Consider the following 18414-nt stretch of genomic DNA (forward strand, 5'->3'; position numbering starts at 1 on the left):
ACAAACTCCACCTCATGTTGCCCATGAACTGCCCAGGGCACAACTAAAACTAGCAGAAAGGACAAATCCCACAAACACTATCAGCCCTACAACAATCCTCAGTGCCTGCTCCAGTTCAACAAAATGCACAGTTGTCCCAGCAGTGCTCTTCTCAGCTTCAGGACACCCAACTCCTCAGTCACACCTACCACTAAATTGCCTCAGTCAAGCTCAGGATACTGTAGACAAAAATCACTCCCATCAGAGACCATACACGAGAGGCTGCAGATCTGACTGCACAAACATACCACAAACCTGAACCACTCTACAAGCAGGTAAAAAACGCCAATCCTCAAAAACCTGCCCTTGAACCAGCAGAGTTTTAAGGCTCATTCTAACTTTTCAGCCCTACTTTTGATTTATGTAGTATTCTAAAAAAACACATCTTGCTGAGTTTGTGGTGGAAAGCCAAAGAAAGAGACAGAGGAGTCAGCAGGAGTGACAAGCACTTGCTCTCTGTGGATGACTGCCAGGAATGACAGCAAGTAGGTGTATTTATGGCACAATTCACTGAGCAGTTCACTGACAAGAGACAGCTGGAAGCAGCAGGCTGTTGCTTTGAAAGCTGGTACCAAGCTTGACTTTTAACTTGTGATTTAATTACACCGAGGTCCAGTAAGTTTCCAGTGCCACTTCACCATCACATACAGAAAACTGGAAGGTCAGGATTAAGGCTACTGTAATCAAAACAATTCTCTTTGTTGTGACAGGTCAACAAAGATGCAATAACAGTGATAGTACAATGAAGACACTATGTGTAACCCCAGTAACAAGCAGGGGCATATGTTGCTGCTGAACCCGAGGAAAGCGGCAGGTGCTCAGGTGTGAGAGAAAACAGCGGTGTCGAGTGGCGCTCGGTGAGTGAAACCCGGGCAAGGGGCTACTGAAAAAACCCTTTATTGCAGTGACCCGGCCGGCACGCTCCTCCCCACCGGCGCCCCACGGCCGAACGAGCTGCGCCAGGCTCCATCCCCCGACGGACGATCCGGCAGCGGGGCCCGGGCCCAGCTCAGCGCAGCCGCCGGGCCTCGCGCTCCGACTCCAGCAGGGTGAGAACGTCGCCCTCGCGCACCGGGCCCTTCACGTTGCGGATGATGGAGCGGCTGGTGTCGTCCATGAACTCCACACGCACCTGCGGGGCGGGCCCGCGTCAGCCTGGCCGGGCCCGGCCTGAGGCACCCGCCCGGCCCCGCCCCGCCCGCTCACCTGAGTGCACTGCCCCTGAGAGCCGGTCCGGCCCAACACCTTGGTGACCTGTGGGGACACAGTGGAGGGTCAGCGCGGTGTCGCGGCGCGGTGTCGCGGTACCCCCGGCCCCCGTACCAACCCTGGCCAGCTTGATGGGCTGCACGCGGCTCGTGTCCATGGCGGCTCCGGGGCGCGGAAAGGGGCGGTGAAACCCCGCGGCGCCTTATATAGCCCCAAGTCTCGCGAGACCCAGCGTTCCGCCCGCGCGCTCCCGGCGCCCCTCGCGCCCTGCCCTTCACCGCGGCCAAGATGGCGACGGCGACTCGTCTGATCCAGCGGCTCCGCAACTTCCTGGCGGGGGTAAGAACAGCCCCGCGCCCGCGGCTCCTCTGCCCCGCGGGACGCCGCGCTGCGCCCCCGGCTCCCTGGAGCCTCCGGCGCACGGCGACAGCTCCGCCTGAGCTGCTCTGGCCTTGCCTTGCAGCGGGATCTCCAGGCGAAGCTGCAGCTCCGCTACGAAGAGATTGCCAAGAGGTGCCGGGGCCGGGCCGGGCCGGGCGGCGGGCGGGGCGCTGAGCCGCCCCAGCCCCGGCCCCGCCGCTGACACTCGGCTCGTTCTCTGCCTAGGACCCAGCCGCCGCCGCGGCTCCCGGTGGGCCCCAGCCACAAGCTAGCCGATAACTATTACTGCAGCCGGGACGGGCGCCGGGAGTCGCTGCCGCCCGTGGTGGTGGCGGCGGCGCAGAGAACCCTGCCCGCGGGGGCGCAGGCCGGCAGGTGGGTGTGGCGCGGGCGGAGCCGCGCCGCTGCCGCCGTGGAGCGGGGTCAGCCTTGTTCCTGATTTGTACCAGGAGCACAGAACGCGCTCAGCAGCAGCGGGAAGTTACCCAGATTATTTGGGTCTATATTTCCTTGCAAATAAGTGAGGCGGGAGGAAGTTCACTCACTGTGCTTTGGCGGTACCCCACCTGGAATATCTGTGGCTAGCAGTGGGGCCTCCAAGAAGGGACCTGTGGCAACGAGTCCAAAGGAAGCCACAGAGATCCTCCGAGGGCTGGGGCCCCTCTGCTCTGGAGTCAGGCTGAGAGAGCTGGAGAGGGACTGGGGACAAGGCCTGGAGGGACAGGACCCAGGGAACGGCTCCCACTGCCAGAGGGCAGGGCTGGATGGGATACTGGGAGGAAATTCATGGCTGTGAGGATGGTGAGGCCCTAGCACAGGGTGCTGAGAGCAGCTGTGGCTGCCCCTGGATCCCTGGAGGTGTTCAAGGCTGGACGGAGCTTGGAGCCACTTGCAGTGGTGGAAGGTGTCCCTGCACAGCTTGGACTTCTGATGAAATTCAAGTGTCATTTCCAGAGTGTTGCTAAAGCCTCTTCCTTCTCTTCCTTTCTCTACCCCAGTTCAGGTGCTGCACTGACAGCAACAGGCAAGAAACCAGTGACACCAGGACCACCACCTAGGAAGTGGGAAATTTCCAGGGACGAGCCATACTTGTGAGCAGGGAGCAAGCTGAGGCTGTATGATAGGCACAGGTGGTTCCAGAGCAGGTCTGATGGGGAGGCTGTGCTGCATGTGGCTCCAAGCTGCTGGAGGGAGGTTGTGTCTGATTAATAAATGTATATAATAAAGCTGTGATTACTACCCCCCCATTTTGTGTATTTTATTTGATTTATTTAAGTTATTGCTGTTTAATACCAGGGTATTTGATTGTTTGGACTAGTGACACAGGATGGGCACATCTGTAAGCTGTTGTCAGTCAATGAAGAACAGAGCTGAGTAAAGCACAGCCTCGCTCACAGGGCTCCCCCCGGGCCCAGGTTTGCGAGAAAAGTTCAGCAGCCGCCCCCCACCGCCAGTGCCGCTGTCCTGCCGTGACCGCACCCTGCTCGCTGCGGCAGAGCGCCGTGCCGCCCTCCGCGGGGACAGCAGGTCACTGCCGACCGCGGTGCTGAGGGGTTCCCCGGAGCCGCGGGCGGGCCCGGCGCTCGGGGCGGCGCTGGCAGCGCCGTGCCTGGCAGCGCCGTGCCTGGCAGCGCCGTGCGCGGGCTCCGCCGCGGGCCGGTCCCGCCGCTCGCCATGGGCGGGCCTCCCCGTCACGTGGCCCGGCCCCGCCCCCAGGGCACGGGCGGCGGGCGGGGCTTCCCCAAGGGCGCGCGCCGCGCCCGCCCTCGCGAGCACCCCATTGGTGGAAGTCGGGGCTGAGCGCACGCGCCTTTCCTGCACGCGCTGCGTTTGTGGCGGCGCGGCGACCCCCGCCAGTCCCTCCGGTGCGGGCCCGCGGCATGGCCGGGCCGCGACTGCTGCCGCCGGGGCTCCCGGTGCTGCTGCTGCTGCTGGCGCTGCCGCTCTCTGCAGGCGACGGTGAGCTGGGGGAGCGGCCGGGCGGGCGGTGCCCATTGGCTCTCCGCGCACGCCCTCCGCTCCCATTGGCTGGAGCCCCGCGCCCCGCTGGCGGGTGCCCGGTTGCGGGGCGCGGGGCTCTCCCCGCTGGGCCCCCGCTCCCCTCACGCTCCCGCTGCCCGCAGCCGCCCCGTCCCGCTGCCGCCCGGACCAGTTCCAGTGCGCGCCCGACGCGCTCTGCTTCCCCCAGGACTGGCGCTGCGACGGCCACCCCGACTGTGAGGACGGCGAGGACGAGCGGGGCTGCGGGACCGCGGCCGAGCCGAGCGCCGGCGGTCCCGCGGTGACCCCGCCGAGCAGCTCGGCGGTGCCGCCCACCGGCAGCGCAGGTACGGGGCCCCGGGGTGCGGCGGGGGCGGCAGGCTGGACCGAAGCCCTTGTGTCCCGCCGTCTCTGGCCGATCCGGGCAGCTGCGGTCACCGCGGGTCGCTGTGAGTGGAGGAAGCGCTGTGAGGGACCCGCACCTTCAGCTTCCTCTGCTGGGAGCGACAGTGACGCCCGTCAGGGCGCCCTCGGGAAGGGCCTTTGAAGTACATCCTTCCTTCTTCCAGAACATGCAATTCCCAGCAGCTGCTTTGAGAATCTCTCCAACTGCAGAGCTCCTCTGAACTCTGGGGAATGGGCAGGCTGAAGGGAAGAGGATGAGGAGGAAGTCTGGGCCACCAGGGCTGGCCAGGAGCTGCATCACAGTGTCTGGGCTTGTGTCTGGCTGTGTCTGCACCCCAGTACTGTCAGTACCAGAGCCCTGCAGCATCCTTTGTCAGACCTTTGGCTGTCTGGGGTGCTTGGGAAGGTGCTTCTGGCTTCCCTCACCTGCCAGTTTCCAAGGGTTTGTAGAGGAGCGGGATTACTGAAGATGTGAGCAACTGGGTTTGAGTTTGATGCCTGCACCTGTTCAATTGGTAGGCGAGGTGAAGAGCTACATTTTGGTTGTGCCTGTGGCTTCTCAGTGCCACGAGGACAGGCTGGGATGCTGCAGTTCCAGCTCCAGCTGGAACTTTCCCACCTTTCCCTATTTTGCATTTCCAATAGAACTTTTTTCCTCCAGTAGCAGCAGATAAGGTTTTGCTTAAATTGAAAAAGGCCTTTTGGTGCTCTTGAGGTGAGCTGGGAATTCAGCCAGGTGTAGATTGAAGACTGCTTTGAGTGCTGACCATAACGTGAGTTGGAAGTCTCATGAATTTGTTTCTCTTTTTTCACAGAGCCTTCAGCTATGCCTGAGGTCTCTGTGCCATCGAGCAGTCAAGATTACACATGGATCTTGATTGTTGCAGGTATGTGAGACTCAGGAGCACTGCATGTGGTCTTGGACCTACCTACCTTGGGCTATAAGTTGAGTATCCTGAGGGGATCAATTCCAGACCTCTATCAGGAGCTGCTTTTGCTGCGCTGGAAGGACTAAGGGAGGCCTGGCACCACAGCTTAATTATTTCTCTGCTTTGGATGTGTTGTGTCTTTGGAAAGGTCATTACATGCAATCTGCCACGAGCTTACCTCCTCTCCGTCTGTCCCTTGCCCTCGAGGGACACTGCTCATCTTTGCTTGCTGGTTCATGGTGTTGAGCAGCAGTGCCCTGTCCCAAGACCAGGGCAGTGAGTGGGTTTCTGCTTGTGCACTCTCCTCTCTAGGGCTCTTGGTCATCCTGGTAGCAGCAAGTTCTGTTGCTGTGTGGGGTCTGTCCAAAACAAAACCCAGATCTGACACCTTCGGTCTTGAAAAAGCATCCAGGGAACAGCTGATGGCTGGCAAGTGCCAGAAAGGCTCCTTGCCCTGAAGGGTAAGTGTTTTTGCATCCCATGTGCTCCATGTGCCTGAGGGAGAAATTCATTCTTGCCTTGTGTTTCTGGCTTCTAGAGCTTTCCCCTTTGGGGGTAGGTTTTCCCAGCTTCCCTAATGCCTGCCAACCAGGTGCATGGGGTTTCAGTCTGTCCTGCAGCAGCAGAACTCTCCCATTTCCTTCCCTCTGCCAAGGACATGGAGCAGTCCTGCTGAGATACTGATCTTCTGGTGTGGGACTTTTTCCTCTGCTTTGCACAAATTGAAGTCAAACTAGGTTTCTTCCCAAAGGACTGTCAATAACCAGGTGTTTTTCTGGCTTTGTAACAGGGATCCTTATCCCAAGGTGATAAGGTGAGACTAGCCTGGTCTGTCTCCTGCTCACCACAGAGTCTGACTGAATTGGACATCAGCTCTCAAATCTAGATTGTTACACTGGAATACCAAGAGGACGCTCCCTTTGTAAATGTAAATGTCTTAGATTGTAGGACTACCTTGGCTCCAGAAATAGCACAGGACCTTCCCTGGCACTGTGACGTCAGCCCTCCCAAAGGTGGTAGAAATGTCTTCATTGTTCTGCATGACAGTCGTTACTGCTAATGCCCACCACTGTGGCCTTGGACTCAAAGATGTTTTTCTCCTTGAAATGCCAGGTGCTGTTCAACTGTCTCCTTCCACTTCCAGCCAAGAACCTTTTTTCATCTGTCCCATTCTTCCCCCTGGAGTTTGTCAGGGAACAGGAGCTTTCTCACCTATTTCCAAAGGCACTCACTGGCTGCACAGGTCAGACAAATACTCCATGTTTGCACTACTGTTTGATGCTGCCCAGTCCCATGCACAGGAGGCTTTTACTGACAGTGCCTCCATGGGGGTGACAGTTGCTCTGGCTTTGCTGTGCTGTTACCTGAGCCTGCATGGAGCAAGGAGCTCCTCAGCCCTGGGCCAGCAGCTCCTTTCACACTCCCTTCCACAACATCTCCGTGCTTGGCAGACCTGCTCTGCCTACCCCAATGCTGACTGCTGCATGGGGCTCCTCCTAACACTCTTAAAGGTGTCTTCCTTAAAACTGTTCTGAGTGCTGTCCCTTGAGGGGCCAGTGCTATTCCATGTTTTCTTCAGTGTGTACAGTGAGATCAGGTGGACCCTCAGCCAGTCTGAGGATGAGACCAGGCTGAGGAGAGCAGCTGGGGAGGGGGATGTCATCCAGAAGGACCTTCAGGCCCACAGGAACCTCATGAATTTTGATAATGCCCTGCACTTTTGTTAGGGCAAACCCTGGAGAAGAGATGGCTCTGGGGAGCCTTGTTGTGTCTTGTCTATGTCTAAAGGGGGATTGTAAGAAAAATGGAGAGGGGCTTTTCACCAAGGCCTGTAAGGACAAGGGACAACAGGTATAAATTGACAGAGGGTGGGCTTAGTAGGACACGAAGGAGGGTTTTATGGTGAGGCCCTGGCTCAGGCTGCCCAGAGCAGATGCCTCATCCCTGGGACCAAGCTGGACAGGGCTCTGAGCATCTTGGTCTAGTGGAGGTGTCCCTGGAAATAAGTCATGTCTTTGGCCAGGGCTCCATGTGCCACACAGATAGTGTCTGACCCAAGCACTGAGTGCTGTGTACCTCTCAGAACTGACTGTGCAGGGGCAGATCAGTGCCCAGTGCCTCTGGTTCAGCGTTGGCCACATGCATCTTGCACAAGTGATCACTAAGTGCACCAAGCTGCTGCCTTGGCTGCTGACCTCTGTGCCTTGAAGGTGGGAACTTGACTTGCCAAGCAGACACCAGTCATCAGCCTTGGAGTAGCAGTCTTCTGCTCTTGGATAGCATGTGAGTGCTGCCATACCCCACAGGAGAAACTTCTATATGTGGTATGGAGTCCTGGGTTATTCCAGGGCTGCTATTTTTAGTACCAAGGAGTCATTTGCAAGGGCACACACAACCTTCTGTTTCCATAGGGACAGACAGAGATGGCTGTGATGACTGACACAGGAGAATAAAGGATGTGACATTAACAAGTTCTGGAGTTTTTATTTTTCCTGGATACGTGCATTTGCATGGATTCTGTATTTGGGAGGCTGGGGGCTGCATGACCTTTGGATTGTCACGTCCTGGGAAAGAGGACTTGGGATGGGTGGGCTGGCATGGGGTGCTGCTGCGCCTGCCTGGGACAGATGAGACTCCAGCACACACCAGCTGTAGCAGAGAAAATGAAATACAGGAGCATATCAAACAGAGAGGGTGGGGACAGGAGGAACATATATCACAGTAGCGCCTCTGGTGCTGCTGCTGAACTGTGGACAAGTGGGAGCTCAGCCAAAAGCAAGGTGAAAAAAATGCCTGAACTTGTCCCTTCTTTGCCAGAGTAGAGCGTGAAGTGGGGAGCACTGTGGGGCAGGAAGGGCTCCAGGAGTCCTGGCAGGACAGGGCTGAGCTGGGGCCAGTTGAAGCGCTGGTGCTGGCAGGGCCATGTGGCCGAGGTCAGCTGTCACCAGCTGGTCCCAGATCAGAGTCTGAGCTGCAGCTGCCAGGCCAAGCCCGGCTGTTCTGTGGTACAAGGCAGAGTGCTTGCTCTTGTGATGATGAGTGAGGCCCTGGGGCAAAATCACAAGACATTGCAGGTTTTGCTTTCTGGTCCCTGAGCTGAGTGCTACAGAGTTGAAAGAAACACATTTTTATGGATCTTCTGCCAAAACTTTGGGCTGTGTGTTTCTGACAGCAATTTCCCTTCCCCTGTACAGTGCTGGAATTGTTTTTGTTGTTCTAATCCCCAGGCTCAGAGACTTCAATTGTAGTGGAGCCTGAGCTGCTTTTCAGGCCAGGAGTATCTTTGTGCTCCACGTCTGTATTTAATTAGACCAGTTCATGGAGATCAATGTGATGTTTTACATGTTGAAGTAGGATCGTATTCCAAGATAAGACCTCAAAGATCAACCTGTTTCATTTTGGTTCCCCTTTTACTTGCAAATTCAAAAGATTATTTCCTACTTTTTCAGTTCCAATACTTCAGAGGAACTTTTACTGCCTACTTACATTTCCAGTGTCCTGTTCCCTGTTCCTCCCCTGCCTGGGTGAGTTGGGCTGAAGGCTAATGTGATGGCACACAGCAGGGGCACGGCGGCAGCCTGTCCCTCAGGGGATCTTCTCGGACACTGTGGAGGTGGAGGTGGTTCCTCCACCTCATCTCCTCTAAATCTGCACTGTGGAACTTGAGGGATGAGCTGAGAGGTCATGACCATCTCCCTTCCCTGGCTGTGACAGCTGACAGCCGGGGCAGCTACATTAGCCTTTAACAAAGGGCTGGTGCCAAGAGCAGCATCTGGTGTGGGGATACAAAGCCAGTACAAATCCTGCATCTCTGCACCTTCCTGTCTCATCAACAGAGGGTAGATGGAGGCAAGTTTGTTCTGTTTCCAAGTTTGCTGTCATGGATGTCCTTCCAGGAAACAGCATCCAGCAAATGCAAACAGCTAATTAGAACAGAATAAGGGAAAAGAGAAGTGCAGAGCTAGAAATAGTTCCTTACATAAAGGACTAGTGCCTCAATCTCATTAGTGTCTTAAGGAGCGGGCTCTTGGCCGCCTCCGACTGCTGCGATGCAAACCCCAATCTGATCAGCAATCGGCTTTGGGGCCCGGCAGGTGCCGCGTGGCACCGGGACACAGCCGTGCCCTGTGGGCAGCCACTCCGCTGCCCCAGGCTTGCAGCACTCGTCCCAGTCAGCGTGTGGCCAGTGGGAGTGTTCCCATGAAGCCAGAGCTGCTGTCCTGTGGCCTGTGACAGGAGCCACCGCTCCGGAAGGCTGGGCACCATGAGGCGACAGTGGAGCAGGCGCGCGAGTCTCTCGGCCAGCCTGAAGATAGGGGATCACCGGGGCCACTGCCGGACCCCAGAGGAAGAGGAATCCTACATCCCATTTGCACAGGACAGCCTGGTAAGGCAATGGAACTCCATGCAGAACGTGGCAGATGGTAAGCAGGAGAAGAGCCAGACTCCCATCCAAAGGAACAAGTACCTTCTCAACATTAATGTGGGTGGCAAATTGTTCCAGATAGCTTATAAGGTACTGGCCCGGTATCCCGTCACCCGGCTTGGGAAGCTGGCGCTCTATACAGACCCCGTGAAGAAGCTGCAGCTCTGTGATGACTACTTGGTGCAGAAGAATGAGTACTTCTTTGATAGAGATCCCTCAATTTTCCACTACATCTTCCACTTCTACCGCAGTGGGGTCCTGTGGGTGATGGATGAGATGTGCCCCAGTAATTTCGTGGAGGAAATCGAGTACTGGGGAATCCATTTGAAATACTCCCAGCGCTGCTGCCGGATCCTGTTAGAGGAAAAGCGAGATGAACTCAGTGAGTACCTGAAAATAGAGAAGCAGCTGGAGGCAGAACTGGAGCCCCTGGAGTCAGGGACACAGTTTGATGGCAAATTTTTGGGTCCGTTTCGGAAAATGGTCTGGAACCTCATTGAGAACCCGTACTCTTCTGTCCCAGCCAAGATCATTGCTGTTATGTCGAGCTTCTTTGTGCTTATCTCCATTGTGGGCATGACACTGAGCACAGTGGAGGAGATGAAAAACAAGACAGGGAAAATGTGGATGGAGCAGATGGAGATGATCTGTGCCATCTTCTTCACCTCCGAATACCTCATGCGGCTCATATCCTCCTCCAGCTTCAAGAACTTTCTGCGGGCAGCGTTTAATGCTATAGACCTGGTGGCCATCCTGCCCTTCTACATCCAGATCCTCTTTGAAAATCTGGATGATGGAGACATGCAATACCACGAGGAGCTGCACAAGGTGGAGAATGTGAGCAAACTGGGCAAAGTCCTCAAGCTCATCAAGCTCATGAGGATCTTCCGCATCCTCAAGCTGGCACGTCACTCCACTGGCCTCCGGGCCTTCAGCTTCACCATGCGCCAGTGCTACCAGCAGGTTTGCTGCCTCCTCCTCTTCATTGCCATGGGGGTCTTCACCTTCTCTGCTCTCATACACTCGGTGGAACATGATGTCCCTGGCACTGACTTCACCAGTATCCCCTGCGCATGGTGGTGGGCAGCGGTAAGGTGTGAGCAGCTTCTTCCAGAGGGGGGTGGGGGAGGTTCCGTGGGTAGGGGCTACCCCAGTGCTCAGGGGATTCACCACTGCTGCTGGGCAGGAGGCAAAAAGTGCCCAGTCTTCTCACCAGCTCAGTAATGGTGGGAAACCAGAGCCCTGCATGCTCTGAAAAAAGTCAGAGGTTCAGATTAGCTCAGAAGCTCAAAAGCTGGTGCTGGAGTGGGATGGTGGGACAGAGGTTGTGGCTTGGGAATCTCCAGGCCTGAGTTGAACAAGGGAGATGTGACTCAGCTTTATCTGTCATGGGACCCAAGTGTTGAGTGGATGTAGCCTGTGGGTATGGGGACAGCTACCCTGGACAGCCTAAGGCCTGGGCAGCATTGCAGCCCTGCTGAGCTTGAGAAGCACAAGAGCTCGTGGGTCTGAGATGGGGAACCCAGGGCTGCGTTGGCACCCATAGTCACCCTGTGCCTCAGCCCATGTCATGAGAGTGGACATGGACTGTGGTATGCTGCCCCTTCACTGCCCTGCTTGTGCCAGGAGCCAGCAGCTCTGCAGAGCTAGGCACTATAATAAACCTGGCATTACCTCTGAGATGGGGAGCAGCTAAAGCACTCAAGAGCCACAGGTTATGAGGGCATTTTGATTTACAGATTAAATGATCCCACAAATCACTTCTGCTCTTATAATCCCCTTTGGCCACCAAAGCCTATCAGCTTCAAATTCATCCCTCCTTGAGGAAGGGCAAAATCACTCTGCAACATCACCAGGTTCAAGCATTTCAACATCCCAGGCTGAGCCTTTCCCTGGGAGCACAGCTCCCTGCCAAGCCCAAACCTCTCTGGTCTCGAATCTCACCATAGCCCTGCTCCCCATTTACTAAACATAGTTCATTCCCAGGCAATGACTCTGTTTCCCCTGGAGGGAGGCTCCGGGAAGCTTTGTTTATCTGGGGCCAGGCAGCTCACAGCCAGGAAGCTCTGGAGCCACAGCTCTGACGGGGAAGGAAGCTCCAGCAGACACTGGCTGCTGGGGAAGGCGCAGCTCAGGGGTGTCCAGCTGCCTTTGAAGAGACACACCCAAAAGCAGTGAGGGAGCAGGGTCAGGCCTCTGATCTGTGTTTCTGGGGCTCAGCCAGGCCTTTCCTTTGCCTCTCCAGGCCTGCCAGGCACAGCCTGGACAGTGGCACCCTGGCCATGCAGGTTCTGGAGAGGGGACAGCTCGGCTGGCTGCCGTCAGGTCAGGGTCTAGCACTGGTCACAGGGGACAGGTGGCTCCACAGAGGGGTGGGAGGGAGTGAATTCCAGCACCAGACAGTGGGGTCTGTTGGGCTTGTTCCCATGGGATTTTATCCTTTTCTGTCCCTGCACAGGTCAGCCTCTCCACTGTGGGCTATGGAGACACTGTGCCTGACACAATACTCGGCAGGATGGTGGCATTTGTCTGCATCTCCTTCGGCATCATCCTCAATGGAATGCCCATCTCCATCCTCTACAACAAATTTTCTGACTACTATGCCAAGCTGAAGGCCCATGAGATGAGCCAGTCACTTCAGCTTTCCAGGAGGATCCGCTTGAAAGAGCGAGTCCTGCGGAAGTTCTCAGAGTGCTGGGGAGCTGACCCCCGCTATTACCGCTGACCCCAGGCTCCACACCCCCAGACATCCCCTGTCCTGGCCATCCTCCCAGTAGGTCTTGTCCCCCAGGGACGCTCCAAGCTGCGGGTAGAGGCTCTGCTGTTGCACAGGGGCTGCTCCCAGCTGGGACCTCCCTCACTGCTGCATGCTGGGCAATGCTGTCTGCAGAATGGTCAGTCAGGGAGCAGTATGGCCAGGGCAGGATGTTTGTCTGCCATGGGCTGAGGCCAGGGGCACCCAGAATCACAGGGAGTGAGGGATGGGACTGAACTGTCCCCTGTGTGAGGCAGGTAGCCCAGTGTGACTCATGTGCAGGTGCTGCTCTGATTCCCACTGAGTGGGACACACACAGGCTCCCCCTGCCCCCGTGACTCCTTCCCAGCCAAGCAGCCCAGGCCTAGTCTAGTGTGGGGATTTGGGTGAAGCCCAGAGGAAAGGCTTACAGCCATGCATTCTTCCAGCCAAATCTGCTCTTCTTCCCACTGCCCTGCAGTTTGGGGCACAGTCCTGACTTGGGGTGCTGCTGTGATAGGACCCACCTGTACTATAGGCAATACAGAGCTTGTAGCCAGAGCACCCCCAGGAACAGGATTTAATAAAGCAGGCCCAAACCTCCATTGTCATGGATTCTTGTCCAGCTATTGTGTGTGGTTCAGTAAACTGCTCATCATTTTGGGGGGAGGAGGGGATATCCCCCCCAGAGCTCACAAGTCCATCGGTCTTCTCAGGGATGCAGATGAGCCTGTCCCTGCATTAGTTTTGGAATGAGGTGCCTGGGTGCATTGGAACTGGAGCTGGCACGTGCATATGATCAGGACACACCAGTTGGCTCTGCCCTGTATTCACATCATGGGAGGCAGTGGGGAGCATGTCTGGGGGGCACAGGGGAAGGATTTGCCCTCTGGTGTGGGACCATGTCCAGTGAAACAGCCTCCTGAAGGAAGGAGAGAGGAGAGAGGAGAGAGGAGAGAGGAGAGAGGAGAGAGGAGAGAGGAGAGAGGAGAGAGGAGAGAGGAGAGAGGAGAGAGGAGAGAGGAGAGAGGAGAGAGGAGAGAGGAGAGAGGAGAGAGGAGAGAGGAACCTCAGGCTGCAGGGAGGGTTGGCATGGGGAAAGGCCAACAGCTGCTGTTGCTGCTTCCAGGTGAACAGGTGGAAGAAACAGATGCCAGCCAGGCCAAGGTGCAATTCACTCACTTGTGAGCTGGGCTTGGAGATGCAGAGGTACCAGGGGTCTCCTGGTATCAGCCTGGGACTGTGGCTAAGCTGCTGATTTTGGAAACTTGGAAAGAGACTTGGAGGAGCTGAGTGCTCTGGCAGGGACAGCCACACCCCCACTGAGAGCTGGACTGCAGGGGACAAGGAGGCTGTGCCACCAGGTGTGAGGGGACCCCTGCCCTGACCACCAACACCTATACCCATTCCCTGGTAACCCACGTTGACACCTACCCTCTGTACACCTCCCCAGCACTGACCTTACCCCACAGCATTGGACAGCTCTGGTTTCCACCCTATTTCTCTTCCGTGAGGAACGTTCTCTCTGGGTACAGCAGTTTCCTCTGACCATCTTCCCCCAGAGCTCTCCCACCTCACTGTCCTGGTTTCAGCTGCAATACAGTTCATTTTCTTCCCAGTGGCTGGTACAGGGCTGTATTTTAGATTCAGGGTGAGAATAATCTTGATCACACACTGATCTCTCAGCAGCCAATTGCTGCTAGGAGACAGGCTGGGCACAGATCAGTAGGTGCTGAGCAACTGGGTATTGGGCACCACTTGTCTGTCTTGGGGTTTATGATTCCCTCCTTTTGGTGTCTCCCTTTTCATTACAAATATTATTAAATATTACCGTATTTTATTTTATTTCTATTATTGGACTTTCCGTATCTCAACCTACATATTTTACCTTTTCTTCTGATTTTCCTCCCCATCCCACCAGGGTGGAGGGGGAGGGCAGTGGCTGCATGGTGTTTAGTTGCCATCTGGGGTTATAAACCACGACAGCCACCACCACCCACCCACCCCAGCATTATAATTTCCTGGCACCTCTATAGACACCCTCATCCCACCCCAGACCCTGTCACCACATTGCTCCAAGCACCCCCATCACCTGCTCATTTCCCTGCACCCCCAGTTGCAGACTGATGTGTCCTGAGATCATTCAGCTTTCAAGGAATGGGGCACATCAACCTCATCCCCTTGCCCCTGGAGACTGTGCTGCAGCTGAATCTTCATCCCTCCATGTGCATCCCCTTCCCTGCTTGCCCTGTTCCTGGAAGCAGTTCAGAGTCCACAGGCAGCCTTTGGAGAACGGCACTTTTAAATAGTTGTTCTGAATAATTTTACAAGTCACAGCAATGCAGGAATGTACAGACATTTACAGGACATTGTACAGGCAGCTTCTGTCATATATTAGTGCTCTTCTATATACATATAGTACAGCCTGCAGGAGCCTCTGCATGGGCAGAGACACCCATGACCCCACACAGGGCACCCCAAAATGGAGCTGCTGCCCTGGGGCTGCTGGTTTACACGGGCTCATTCAGGTTGGTTTAATCAGAGCTTGGCCCTGAGCCTTCCTTGGCTGGCCCTGTCAGGGGGTGACACCATCCTGGGCAGACCCAGAACCCCCTTGCTTTGCTCGTCCCGGTCTCTTTTAGAGGGTTTGTGGGACAGAGACCCCACTGATGCTCTGCAGGGAGCGGGTGCAGCCCCCACTGCAGTGGTGTTTCCAGCCCCTGCTCCTCCTGCCTCAGTGGCAGCCGCAACTCCCGGCCACCATGTCATCGTACTGCTTGAGGACCACATTCTCGTCATCATCGAAGTAGAGGAGGTTGATGGAATAGAGCTTGTCGGGCACGCAGCAGGGGCTGCTGACGCCCTCGCTCAGCTTCAGGGCGTTGATGATGGACTGCACTGTGGCGTGGTTTGTCGGCCGCATGTTCTCGCCCAGAGGGAAGGGGCAGGAGCCTTTGCAGTGGAAGGCGTTGTACCCCCGTGGTGAGATGATCCAGCCAGACCAGCCAATCTCCTCAAAGTCCACAGACAAGGGATGTCTCTGGCAGGGCTGGAGCCGGTCCAGCGAGCGTGTGCTGCGTGTCCTGCCCAGCTTGGGCACCAGCATCTTGGCAGGGAGATCGGGAGCCTGAGGCTTTAAATCTGTCAGAAAGAAGCATCTGATGTCAGTCAGAGGTCACTGTGTGAGCCTGGGCAGAGGGAGAAGATGCTGCAGCCCCCTCAGCCACCTCTCCCCACAGGTTTTGTCTGCAACTCTCTGCTCACAGCCTGTCACCAGCCCAGACAAAGCCACCAGGAGGTGACAGCCTCGGTCTCACGGCCGAACTCAAATCCAGCTTCACATCTGCAAGCAGGCAACAGCCCTGAGCAGGCTGGACCAGAAAGGAGAGAGCCTGTCCCACCAGCCAGGGAAGGAGATTTGGATTTGCGGAGCCCACATGTGGGGAGCACCTCCTGAGAAAGAGATGTTGGCACCGAGGGAGTTGTGCCAGGCGTGGGACCCACCTGGGAAGCCGGCTGTGGGCAGCGACGCTCCGCGGCGCCCATCGTCTGTGAAAAGGACCAACATGGGCTTCTTGCTCTCATGGTGACTCCGACCAGATGCAAACTGCAGTGGTGGGGGATCAAGTGGGCTCCCCCCCAGGCCCTGGACTGTCACCAACAAACCCTGGTTGCTGCTTTCATCTTCGGTCCAGTCACGAACCTGGGGAACCAAACCACTGTCAGCATGGACCAGGACAGGCACCAGTGTCCCCACAGGCAGGTCCCAGGCCAGCAGCAGGACATCGTGAACCAGGACCCCTTTGATGACACTCTGTGTGCCATGGGAAGGGATTGCTCTGGGGCTGCAGCACAGAGGGCATTGTGGCAGGAGCCAGCACCAGCACTTCCTGCAGAGCAGTGAGACAAGTTTGGGGAGGGATGAAATGGCCCCGGGGCTCTTGGCAGGACCTTTTTCCTCCCCCTCCCAGAGGATGTATCCCCCATGTCACTGCAGAGACTGCAGACAGGAAACTACACTAGGAGCCTGAAAGGTGAAAACAGAGGAAAAGTGACTCACAGCTGGCGTGATGGCAAAGACCTCCCAGCCCGAGGTTTGCAGTGAGACAAGCCGTGCTGCCAGCAGCTTCTTCCCTCCAGGGGTGTCTGGCTTGTCTTTCTCCAGCACCTGGTACACACTGACCTGGGGAAGGCAAAAGGTGGTCACCCCAGCATATTCTCCCTGAGGGGTTGACCCTGGACAAAGGTGTGGGGGTAGATGGGGAGTTGTCAGCATGGATCTGCAGCAACCTTGGTGTGCCTTTGCTGATGTTTGCACAAGCCAGAAGGATATTTAAGAACGTGCTACAGTTAAATCATCATGATTCTCTGTGAAATATTTGTTCATATTTGTCCTAGAGCCAGGCTGTGTTCCCACTGCAGGCAAATGACCACAGTGTGCCAGTGGCAGCCCTGGGCACAGGCCAGGGGACATCCCTGTCCCCATCCCGATTCCCATCCCTCTCCTCACCTGGCAGAAGTGGTGCCTTTTGGGCCCATCTGTGACCCTCGGCCAGAGGCGGAAGAGGTGCAGCTCTGCCGTCAGGATCTTCTCGTTCTTGGCCACGCTGGAGAGGACGAACAGGAACCGCATCTCCTCGCTGTGAGCTGGAGAGAAGCAAGTGCTGAGGAGAGCAAAACCAGGGGCGGCACGGTTCAGCCCCTCCCCACAGCCGCATCCCAGCACCACGGCCCCCCCCGCCCTTACTTTTATCCAGGAAACTGCGGACGGTGTTGCCCTCCAGGATGTCAGGGTTCTTGGTGACACCATCCGCATTGGCGACAGTGTTGAATAGATCCACCATGTACTGGGGTGGCTGCTTGAAGTGAGTTGGGGGGGCCGGCGGGTCTTCCATGCCGAAGACTTCCAGGAGTTTCTTCAGCGCCTCAGCCCGCCGGCTCGCCACGCTGGCTGGGCTCGGGCACGCCGTCCTGGCCAGGGCCAGCAGCAGCAGGACAGTCCCCAGCATGGCTCTGCGCTCGCTGTCCCTGCACAGCTCCGCCGGCCGCCCTGCTGCTGCATTTATAACTCACTGGAAAGGTGGACTGGAGCGAAATATGCACAGGAGCAATCAGGAGGGTAAAGAGAGTTAATTGCCGTGCTAACAAGGTGAGAAGCCCGGCTCCCGGGCCCCCCGCATCAATTAGCCGCAGTACACAAGCGGGAGGCAGGACGGCTCACCAGGCGCTCCTAGGGCTGGCAGGGAAACGGGGCTCTGGGGCCAGCAGCCCCTTGCCAGGCTCTTGCCTGGGCTGCATTTGCTCTCCATAGGAGACTAACTGGATTTTAATGATGGCACTAATGGGACAAATCGGAGGACCTTTGTGTGGAGGAATGCAGCCCATCAAGATGAGCATCCCGCAGTCGCTGCTGAGGATCGTGGCGGGGGCTCAGTGTCGCACTGGTGTCCCCATCCTTGTCCCTGTGCAGGGTGGGGTGCCCGGGTCCCCTCTCTCGGGGGGCAGCCCAGGCTGTGCGTCCCAGGGAGCCGAGGCCACGGGGCAGAGCAGGTTCCAGCAGAGGAGCCGGCGGTGCTGCAGCCCCGGGCTGCGGGAGCCAGTGCTTTTTTTTTTTTTTTTTTTTTTTTTTTTTTTTTTTTTTTTTTTTTTTTTTTAAGGCTATTGGCTTCCTGGGAATTAAAAGGTATTTACTGCTAATTCCTGAATGCTTGAATTTAATAAAATATCCGAGTAGTGAGAAAAAAGCCAATTCTTTAGGCCTTATTTCCCAATCCCAGAGAAACCAAGCTGGTCCAGGTGGGCAGGTCACACTGTACAGCTGCCATGGGAATGAACGGGAAAAAATTAGCATTAATTAAGTAATTCATCTACCGGCTGAAGCCCTGCTAGGACCACCTGATGGGAGACAAGGTGAAGGCTAATGTCTAGCGGTGCCCACAGTTTATTCCAACCCAAAGGGCTGTTAATTATGCAGAACAGGCACGGCGGCACCGACTGGCTGGAGTTAAGGGAGAGGGGAAACTATCTGTATTCCCGGGATGGTTTCCCTCCTCTTCCCAGCTCACCAGCAGCATGTCCCACAGGATATCTGGGGGTGCCTGCAGAGGAGACAGCTCTGCCCTGACATGCTCAGCTCGCGGTTCTCTCTCCTGTCTCCGGCTCCATAGTTTGCAACCGGGAGCAGCCAATTCGTGCACCCCCAGCCTGTGCCAGACGGCTGCATCCTCCTGGGATGCTGGATGCGGAGGGGCCGTGGAGCTGCACAGCGGAGCCCCAAGGACCTGCAAATTGCCCACGATGTTTATTTTACA

General features: G+C 56.4%; 5 protein-coding genes across 6 annotated transcripts; 3 read left to right on the plus strand and 2 right to left on the minus strand.

Moving 5' to 3' along the window:
• Positions 1 to 920: 920 nt before the first annotated feature.
• RPS28 (ribosomal protein S28) lies at positions 921 to 1494 on the minus strand. The gene is made up of 3 exons (XM_021528204.3): positions 1367 to 1494; positions 1246 to 1293; positions 921 to 1171 (listed from the first exon to the last, which is right to left on the minus strand). Exons 1-3 carry the CDS (start codon positions 1403 to 1405, stop codon positions 1049 to 1051), a joined length of 210 nt encoding a protein of 69 aa, XP_021383879.1. The 5' UTR covers positions 1406 to 1494; the 3' UTR covers positions 921 to 1048.
• A 5-nt stretch (positions 1495 to 1499) lies between these two features.
• On the plus strand, positions 1500 to 2876 carry NDUFA7 (NADH:ubiquinone oxidoreductase subunit A7). 2 transcript variants are annotated; one of them, XM_021528202.2, is made up of 4 exons: positions 1500 to 1587; positions 1712 to 1761; positions 1855 to 2004; positions 2628 to 2876. In XM_021528202.2, the coding sequence occupies exons 1-4, from the start codon at positions 1537 to 1539 to the stop codon at positions 2722 to 2724; spliced, it is 348 nt and encodes a 115-aa protein (XP_021383877.1). In that variant the 5' UTR covers positions 1500 to 1536; the 3' UTR covers positions 2725 to 2876. The 2 variants fall into 2 exon arrangements, with proteins under 2 accessions (XP_021383877.1, XP_021383878.1); XM_021528203.2 differs by having other exon boundaries at positions 2633 to 2876.
• A 557-nt stretch (positions 2877 to 3433) lies between these two features.
• Positions 3434 to 7414, plus strand: CD320 (CD320 molecule). Its single transcript, XM_021528286.3, has 5 exons — positions 3434 to 3588; positions 3753 to 3956; positions 4830 to 4901; positions 5256 to 5404; positions 5734 to 7414. The coding sequence occupies exons 1-4, from the start codon at positions 3510 to 3512 to the stop codon at positions 5399 to 5401; spliced, it is 501 nt and encodes a 166-aa protein (XP_021383961.2). The 5' UTR covers positions 3434 to 3509; the 3' UTR covers positions 5402 to 5404; positions 5734 to 7414.
• A 1528-nt stretch (positions 7415 to 8942) lies between these two features.
• Positions 8943 to 12094, plus strand: LOC110469491 (potassium voltage-gated channel subfamily V member 2). The gene is made up of 2 exons (XM_021528268.2): positions 8943 to 10458; positions 11828 to 12094. The coding sequence occupies exons 1-2, from the start codon at positions 9208 to 9210 to the stop codon at positions 12092 to 12094; spliced, it is 1518 nt and encodes a 505-aa protein (XP_021383943.1). The 5' UTR covers positions 8943 to 9207.
• Positions 12095 to 14837: 2743 nt separating this feature from the next.
• Positions 14838 to 17112, minus strand: LOC110469508 (bone morphogenetic protein 2). Its single transcript, XM_021528287.3, has 5 exons — positions 16851 to 17112; positions 16614 to 16750; positions 16164 to 16286; positions 15608 to 15806; positions 14838 to 15244 (listed from the first exon to the last, which is right to left on the minus strand). Exons 1-5 carry the CDS (start codon positions 17110 to 17112, stop codon positions 14838 to 14840), a joined length of 1128 nt encoding a protein of 375 aa, XP_021383962.1.
• Positions 17113 to 18414: the final 1302 nt, after the last annotated feature.

This window comes from Lonchura striata, chromosome 28 (genome assembly GCF_046129695.1).
Source record: "Lonchura striata isolate bLonStr1 chromosome 28, bLonStr1.mat, whole genome shotgun sequence".
Taxonomy (NCBI): Eukaryota; Metazoa; Chordata; class Aves; order Passeriformes; family Estrildidae; genus Lonchura; species Lonchura striata.